General features: G+C 51.6%; 3 protein-coding genes across 3 annotated transcripts; all 3 read right to left on the reverse strand.

Moving 5' to 3' along the window:
* Positions 1–100: 100 nt before the first annotated feature.
* BDP55DRAFT_233021 (uncharacterized protein) lies at positions 101–712 on the reverse strand. Its single transcript, XM_060566163.1, has 2 exons — positions 500–712; positions 101–440 (listed from the first exon to the last, which is right to left on the reverse strand). The coding sequence occupies exons 1-2, from the start codon at positions 640–642 to the stop codon at positions 227–229; spliced, it is 357 nt and encodes a 118-aa protein (XP_060427154.1). The 5' UTR covers positions 643–712; the 3' UTR covers positions 101–226.
* Positions 713–2,018: 1,306 nt separating this feature from the next.
* Positions 2,019–3,839, reverse strand: BDP55DRAFT_730888 (cofactor FMO1 FAD enzyme; the record flags this gene model as incomplete). The annotated part of the gene is made up of 2 exons (XM_060579754.1): positions 2,019–2,841; positions 2,905–3,839. 2 exons carry the CDS (start codon positions 3,837–3,839, stop codon positions 2,019–2,021), a joined length of 1,758 nt encoding a protein of 585 aa, XP_060427155.1.
* A 1,535-nt stretch (positions 3,840–5,374) lies between these two features.
* On the reverse strand, positions 5,375–7,392 carry BDP55DRAFT_233032 (uncharacterized protein). The gene is made up of 7 exons (XM_060566164.1): positions 6,717–7,392; positions 6,628–6,641; positions 6,326–6,564; positions 6,218–6,268; positions 5,941–6,152; positions 5,767–5,857; positions 5,375–5,676 (listed from the first exon to the last, which is right to left on the reverse strand). The coding sequence occupies exons 1-7, from the start codon at positions 7,005–7,007 to the stop codon at positions 5,483–5,485; spliced, it is 1,092 nt and encodes a 363-aa protein (XP_060427156.1). The 5' UTR covers positions 7,008–7,392; the 3' UTR covers positions 5,375–5,482.
* Positions 7,393–8,278: the final 886 nt, after the last annotated feature.

Below are 8,278 nucleotides of genomic sequence, written 5' to 3' on the forward strand. Positions count from 1 at the left end.
GGAGGTGGCGCGTTACTTTGAAAAGCAGGCAGGGATTAGAGATTTTTGACGCCAAACGAGTGTGTTTATTTCTCTCCTTCTCTCTCCCGCACTTAGGTTCTGTTCGATTTTTTTTTACATTTTTGGAAATTTCAATTGTTTTGTTCTTTTTTTTCTTCAAGTTTTCCAGCTTCAAACCAAAATCAGAATTGCTTTGACACAGAATGCACCAAACCACGATGCATCCTCAAAGCTTCGACCGTACCGTCTTGGACGTGGGCTTAGACTTCTTGATGTGCTTCTTGAGATTATCCATCCTGGTGTAATCTTTCCCACATCGGCACCGATAACGCGGCCGCTTGAAATGGGTATCGTAATGCTTCTGCATATCTCTCTGCCAGGCCATTCTCTTTGGACACGCAAGACAGAGAACGGGCTTGAAGTGGAGCCTGAAATGCTTCCTGTATGCCTCATTAGTCCACGTTGATGTCGATGATGGCTTCATCTTCGGAAGACTCACCGCCTTGCGCTAGGTGTGAGAAATGAATGATCACAACCAGGCCAAGTGCAGAAATAGAATCCGTACCAGAAGTTCTCATCCTCTCGAAGGGGTATATCCTCCTCTTCAAATTCCTTCTGTATAGTAACGTGTCCTTCCTCCATGTTGGGGAAGTCTACCAAGCCCTTTGGGGGTTCCTTGCCGACAAAAGAATGTTCCGATGTCTCATCATTGCGAATCACTCTAGAATGATCCGGACCAGGTTCAGAAAGGAGATACTGGCTCTGTCCCAAGCTCACGCTCTAAAGGGCGTTGGATGAGCTGGTAATGCCGCAGTCCTCCAATGAACCGGCCGAATCGCCCGTGAGCAATCCTGGGGACATTTCGTCAGTGAGCAGCGCGTCAGCATTGAAGTTCACGAGCTGAGCGGGCTCGGGTTGAAAGTCAGACATTGTCTCCTGCTTGACACCGTCGTCTTCGAGCAAAGCGGTAAACGACTCGAACTCCTGGACTTCGTCGAAATCCATCGCGCCTAGTACAGACAACTGTCAATTTTCTCTCATAGCCGGGGTGCGAAGCCTGCTATGTCCTACCTTGGTCTTATTCGTCTTCAAAGTAATCCGTGTTCGCAAATTTCTCCAATCAGTTTCCTCAACTACAACTCCCTCCACCATGCTCCTCACGTCCCCATCGGCGGTGTGCGAGACATCTGAGGTCTTCTTATACCCGATGCTGCAGCCTGTGCTAGAGATCTGTAGCTGAGTATCACATGAAGGAAATTGCCCATACGCGTGAGATTGAACCTTTCTGATGGTGAGGGGACAAGGTTGAACGGCAAGTTGGCGACCAATGTGCAAATAGTGTAACTGTCAGATCGTACCAATCGGAAAACCGGTGAACCCCATGCTTCCAAGACGCATTGTGCCAATTTGGTGCTCTCAACATTCTACTACCTTTATACTCCCATTGGTGGAAGTCTTTCCCGAGGCTTCAACGTCACAGAAGTCGTGACGTTTTACAGGGATCCCATTTGCGACCGTACTTTTGATAAGCTAGGAATGACGCGAAGCGATGCTCCAGGTGAAAAAGATAAGAAGTACCGACGTTCAGGCCAAGGTTCATCACATGGTGAAAGTCTAATTACGAGCGAATCGTTTCTAGGCAGTCCCGTACTGAATTTCGGCATCGAATAAAACCGCCAATATCGGGACAGAAACATGGCCAGAAACTTTGATACATGTGTCAGAACGGAGCGCAGGTGAAAGGGAGATGACATAGAGCTACTCCAAGCGCAGTGGAAGGTCTATGGCGGAGGACACCTCGGCAAATCTGTTCGAGATATGCGCGCTGACGATTGCTCACATTCGGGCTTGACTCAGACTACAAGATGGAAACAAATCGACGATATTAGGCCGTCACGAACATCCCAACTAGCTTGAGAACACATAGACCATGGCAATAAACTAAATCTCTTACTGATGATCATTCATTGATCATTACACCTGCGGGTATCATTGTCATTACAGAGTCATGTAGATGTCTACCGGTTTTGGTCAATCCAATCCTGCACCATGCCGCGGTAATCCATCGGCGTGTAGCTCTCAAACAACTCGGCCCACATGCCGTCCTTCCGCGCCGTCTCCACCCCGACATCGCCGAGCAACATATCCCAATACGGCAACTGATCGAAAACCAGATCCGGATAAAACCGCCCGTGCCCGTACGGCGCCCGGTGCTGCGCCCACCGCTGGAACAACGCCGTCTCCTCGAAGACGCGGCCCGCGCGGCGGTCGACGTCAAAGTTGGGGATCCCGTTCTCAAAATAGGCAAGCATCCAGAGGCACTGCACCTCGAGACGCATTATGTTGGCGAGGTTGCTGAAGGCGCCGAGGAAGACGAGGGAGCGATCGTCGCGCGCTGCGAGGCCTGGCGGGGCGATGCCGCGGTAGAGGCGCCAGGGGGTGTAGGAGACCTCTGCTGAAGCACCGGGGTTGAATGACTTTGTCTTTGAGGATGTAGGGCTTTGGAAGGGACCATCTAGTAGGCGTGGGAAGCGTGTGCCAATCGCGGCGTCTGCCTTTGCGTTTGCATCATTCCAGAATGCTTCTTGTTTAGGTCCTAGAGATGTTGAAGGGATGCCGAGGTCTGAATGTAGAGATGCAGGTTCGAAGTTGATGGTTGGTTTTGCTGAGAAGCCGGTTGAAGTGACTAAGAGATCGGCGGAGATGCTTGAGCCGTCGGTGAAGTGGATGTTGTGGTCTGAGAGGTGGTCGATGTCTTCGCGGTAGATTTGGACTGTGCCGTTACGGACGTACTCGAAGAAATCGTCGTCGAAGCTGAGGATACCAGAAGCAGTGCCGTACCTGTGGGGAGAGTGGAGTTAGTGACGATGCTATGCGTGATCATCGTGAGGAAGTTGAGCTTACCAGAACATGTTCTGCTCCGGCTGGAGCACCTTCGTCTTTTCATCCGTCTGGTATCCGCAATCATTGATCGTGTCGTGCCGGATCAGCTTCCAAAAGGTCTTGCTAAGCACCCGGCCGACAGCGCTCTCGTGTAGAAACCGTCTGACCCATGCGAGACCCGAGAAATCAGGGAACACGCACGGCGACATGAACGCGCAGATTCTCCTCGTCACGAGCCTCTCGCGCCAAACCTTGAACGGACCAAGCTGCGTGAACGCCGGCGCGACCCACACGGGCCCGCGGCCGGAGCGGCGGATGAGCCAGCGGACCTTGTGGCCTGTAGAGGCGGCTAAGTGAACCGCGTCGTATGCCGACTTGCTCCCGCCCAGGACCGCTACGGTGGTGATTTCAGGAGAGGAAAAGAGGTTTGCCTTTGGCCCGAGATCGGAAGAGTGGATGATGGGGGCGTTGAATTCTTCGGAGCCGGTGATGTCGGGGATATGCGGCACAGTGAGGACGCCCGTTGCAACGATGAGGCGTGTGCAGGTTACAGTCTTTGCTTCGCCGTTCTCCTCGACATCGATGTTCCATTTTCCCTCGTCTTCGGGGCGAGTCACACGTACGACCTTTGTGTTCAATTGGATCTTGTCCCATACGCCGAAATGTTTGGCGTAGGCGACGAGATACTCGTGCATAACCTTCCCAGGAACATGGTCGCCAATCTTGATGCCGAAGCGCTCCGGGTCCATGGGAAAGTCTGAGAAGTCGATCGCCGAGACGAGGTTGTTGGTCTTCAGGTTCGGGTAGATCTGCTCTTTCGACCAGACACCGCCGACCGAAGCGCGACCGTCAAGGATGCGTATCTCAGCGGCTGGGTCATGTTGAAGGAGTGTCTTTGCGGCACACAGACCGCTAGGGCCGGCGCCGATGATGAGGGTATCGACTATGGGAGCCATGATTTCTGGCAACGCGATTCACGCAATTAGAAAGATGGGATTCATGAAGATTGGGAACCCAGCAGAGTGGAGGCGAAATGATTGCCATTTAAGTTACCAGTAGCTGGTCACAGAGTGCCACGCGCCACCAGATAATCTCCAACGGGGAACACGGCGGAAGCGGCGTATCCCCCGACTAGCCAGGAGAGTTTGGACAGCGCTGACCTCTTGAACTCTGCCATAGAATGTGTTTACTGGATAGGCCCGGCTGAGCTTAGACAGTCAGCCCTGCCCGGCAAAAGTGAGGACTCGGGGTTGCGTGGCGCCAACGGCTTGGTGAGGGCTGAAAGTCGTTGTCTGAAGCTAATATCGCAATCGGGATAGGGTTGTGGAACAAAGCGATAAGCTAACAAGTCTTTTTTTGAGCGGCTGGCCCAATGCAGAGGCATATCTCGTATAGAAGCAGATATCAAGCCTCCCCCAAATCCGCGCCATCTTTGACTCTAGAGCTGTCGCCGGGCTCCCACACTAACTAAGCGAACCACCATGCTGGATCGGCCACGCGACCCGTCAAGGGGGAATAGGACCACGACACTAACATGCCAGAGCATTCTAGAGGTGAAGCGGCAGATGTTCCTGCGGCACGACAGTGCTTACACGCTGCGTTCCAGGCCCCAGGTAGTTGTCACGCTAGGTGGGCGTGCCGTGGGGCTAGGTCTCTGCGGCTGAGGTGAGACCGTGGTGGAGGATATGAGCGTGGCGTTGCCAGCTTGGAGCTTGGGGCACCTAGCGCACGCCTTGTTCATGGAGGAAAAAAGCTTGGTGTGTTGTCTCAGTGTGGCGGTCGGGATGAGGGGGTTCATGCCCGTTGAGCTGAGGTGGTGGGACGGCATCTGCCCCCGGCCAGTGAAACTTAGACGTTCCTCCTCATTTGATATGGCTAGAGCCGGATGAATCCTAGACTTCAGCCCGTAGCATTTTGATCCTTGAAGCTACCATAACTCTAAATGACTACCACCAGGCGTGGAATCCTACATGTGCCTCTATCCGTGGTAGAATCGACGTGGCTATCGTTTCTTGGTTCTCTTTAACCAGTGGTTGGGCCCAAATGTTTACGGACAAAGGCTAGGAAGCATTCCAGTTCGCCGGAACTGAGCCACAGATTTATCATCTAGAAAGAGGAGAGAAACAAAAAGGCTGAGCATATACACGTGTCGTGTGGAGTTCCGCCGTTAGCTTTCGGATATCCCGCCTCCAGTGGAAGCTTTTGATACCCTGGAAGTAAATTGGGGAGAGCTCTGGTCGGTGCTTGTTGTTGGTTAGCCTGAGAGTCCACAATGTCTAAATGTAGACTGCTTGGTCAGCCAAATGATTATGTGAACAGGAGTTGACGAAACGCGCTCCAGACGCCATGGCTGTTGGCGGCGGTTTGGCTCCATCGAGTTGAGACCACAGGCTCACGACGTGTCAATCAATCTTGTCAGGCAAGCTGTGTTGCGACAACATATTTGCACCTCCTTGAAAACGATAATTAAATGGCAAATGCTACATTACGTTATTACTACTTAAGGCAAATACACTGGTCATGTATCTGATGTGAGGTGTGCCCTCGCTACAGCACTAGCATTTTCATTGTCTGTAGGCTAGGTCGTTCCTAGCTCTCATCATTTGTACTCGTAGCAGAAAGGGCCCCCGTGGATATCCATCATATCAGCAATGATCATTTCCTCGCCAAAATTAGGGTAAGACAGGGGATACTGCAGAGTGATGTTCTCGTAGGTGGGATTCGTGGTATAGTTGAACGGATAGCCGAATATCACATCTGGGCCGCCGATATCCGTCTTCCGCGCAGGCCAGTCTGCAACGATCGAAGAAGTCATCAGCATCTCCGAGCTAAAATGAACACGGCCATGACTACTTGATGAGATAGAAAAGAAAATACACGTACCTTTACGCTGCCAGTCATTCCAAACCTTATCTAAGGCGCCATGGATGAAGTAGAATACGGGATCTCCGGGGGACGAGTACATGTCAGCACACTAACAAGAGATTACGGGTCAGCCAAACAATCAATGAGAAGCCAGAGACCAGACAATTCTGGTAGTCAGTCACGTCTGCTTACATCGCCGACTGCGCCGCCAATGCCAATGTGCAAGCCTGCATGAAGAGTCATGCCGTTGACCTGCATGCTGTACCCCTGAATGGCCAGGTTGAATTCAAAGAACGAGTCCGCTGAAAGAGTATTGTTAATGACCTCATCGCGAAGGGCGCTTGTGATGATGGGCAGACTGAAGTCGCGGCGGAGGCAGTGGGGTGTTGAGGTGACCGAGTATCCTTAGGTGGTCAGCGTGGTGAACTTTGCACTCATTCATCGGTTTCGACTAGGCAATAAAACTTACCAAGGCCCATGGGGACGGTGTGGTTCGCAAAAGGTCCCTCAACGATGCAGCCTGGTCATTCATGTTAGATAGTTGTCGTTGTATGCAAATACCAATGATGAGACTAACCGCCACCGCTTCTACCCGGAATTGTTATCGGCTTTTGAACTGGGAACTCATCCTTATCGCTCACGTCTTCGATGTATGGCCCATTGCCACCGACGCCATAGACGTTGTCAAACACGGGAGATTTGACGAAGGTCTCGGCAGTGTTATCCAGGCTTACATCCCAATACGGGAGTGCGCCTTTGTACGAGCACTTGTTGCGTAGCTCAGACTCGTACAAGTAAAGCATCCAGCGATGCCATCTGGGCAATGTTAGTCAGGACTAAGAGAGAGCATGATCAGAACACTGGATGTCTACGACTCACGGGAGGAATGGTCCCTGTCAGGTTTCAATCATTAGAATTTCCCATCTTGGGAATCGACTCTCGGGCCGATGAAGCATGGTGAAACTTACGTTGAAGTGCACCTTCTGTGTCATGTAAATATGCATACCCTGGAAGTCATCGAATCGAGACACTGCACCGGGCCAGAGGTCGTTTCCCTCAGATGGCAGAGACATCAGGCACTTGACAGATCGAATGTACTCTAGGCGTTGGTCTAGGGATAGCTGCCGCCACTCATGTCTGACAAGAGGGTTTTTGCAGCATCCTGTGTGAGTTCCATTCGTGGGGGCGGCAGCGACGTCATGCTGCTGGACGCTCGCAATGGACACGGCGGCAAGAATCAGTGATGCGAAAGACCTCATGGTAGAATTCTGTCTGAAGCAGAGAGGCTGTTGTAAAAGACTTCTAGGGCATGAGGCTCTCTTACCGTCGAACAAGAGTAAGATTCGCTTGATCAGTAAGAAGTAAAGTAAACTCCAGAGTGATGCTTTGAGATGGATATCTGCAGTGTTTTGGCCAGAAAGCCCTAGTTCGAGAGGGACCTGATATGAAATTTCCACCCCAAAAGCTATCGGTCTTCTCTGGTGTGGCCATGTGTTGCGGCCCCAGTTGCAGGATGCCGGGTTGTGGGATGTAACCTTGCCATCGACAGGTGGATGCAGCAACGGAATTTTCGGGAGGCGGTTGAGTTGCGTTACAAGCCAGTCGACCCATCAGCAATGCCTGTCACAGCTGCGGTCCACGAAGGATCTCTCGGGCTGTGCCGCAATATACCCAGGATGCCATGGACTCTCCTCTTTGCTCCTCCACATTCTGGCCTTCTCGTCGATGTCGAAACAGGCACGCTCGCAAATCGCAAATTTGCAACAGTGACCACCTTGCACCGGCCATGTTAATGATGTGGAAATATTTCGGTGGCTCGCTGGCGGCTCTTTCCTGACCCATTGCCACATGGGGAAGAAACGGGTAGGCAGTACTAAATTCTTGAAAGTCCGAACACCCTTGCAATCTGCAGGCAAGGACAATGAACTGCAGGATGCATGCCTTAGTGTGCGGCGTCGAAAAAGGTTGGCACCCTGTCAAGATTCCAGGGGTCTATATGTTCCTCATAGGGGACTGGACGTTCGTGCTGACCTCGTCGTTCTATCGTCCGATCTTACAGTTGCCGGATCGAGACGCTGTCTTCCAACTAACGCTAAGTATCTGCTTTACGTTACTGAAATATTAACGGCCGATCAGTTGATTATGGTGTCTTCGCACTCGATCTTGGACATAGCCTGGATGTTAGATCTGGAAATCATGTTGCTATAAGGTCATAGAGCTCCTATTTCATGAGTTGCACCAGCTTCTTTTGCCGAACAATGTAACTTTTGCAATTGTGGCAGCACAACTGAGAATGAGGTGCTCCTGTGTTGGTTTCGACGCGTGTGGAGTTCATCCTGTGGGGATGTACAAGCGACCCTATCAAAATCATGCCAGGTAGGAAATCGTAAGATTCGCACAAGAAGCAGCAAAAGAATGCCTGCTGCCCGCTGTTGGTTGTGTGGTTGTTTGATAGCCGTTGGTCGTCAAAAATGAGCATGCATGTATCAACCAACTGAAGACCTTGCCAGCAAGGATCTTCCAATCGGCC

This window comes from Colletotrichum godetiae, assembly GCF_030913485.1.
Source record: "Colletotrichum godetiae strain CBS 193.32 chromosome Unknown BDP55scaffold_33, whole genome shotgun sequence".
NCBI classification, from domain to species: Eukaryota; Fungi; Ascomycota; class Sordariomycetes; order Glomerellales; family Glomerellaceae; genus Colletotrichum; species Colletotrichum godetiae.

Excerpts from the sequence above, each read along its gene's own strand:
- BDP55DRAFT_233032 (XM_060566164.1), bottom strand. The coding sequence starts at position 7,007 with ATGAGGTCTTTCGCATCACTGATTCTTGCCGCCGTGTCCATTGCGAGC. Across the intron at positions 6,153-6,217 it reads CACCGTCCCCATGGGCCTTG|GATACTCGGTCACCTCAACA; the intron begins GTAAGTTTTATT and ends TGACCACCTAAG. Across the intron at positions 5,858-5,940 it reads TTGGCGGCGCAGTCGGCGAT|TGTGCTGACATGTACTCGTC; the intron begins GTAAGCAGACGT and ends ATCTCTTGTTAG.
- BDP55DRAFT_233021 (XM_060566163.1), bottom strand. The coding sequence starts at position 642 with ATGGAGGAAGGACACGTTACTATACAGAAGGAATTTGAAGAGGAGGAT. Across the intron at positions 441-499 it reads CTCACACCTAGCGCAAGGCG|GAAGCATTTCAGGCTCCACT; the intron begins GTGAGTCTTCCG and ends TGAGGCATACAG.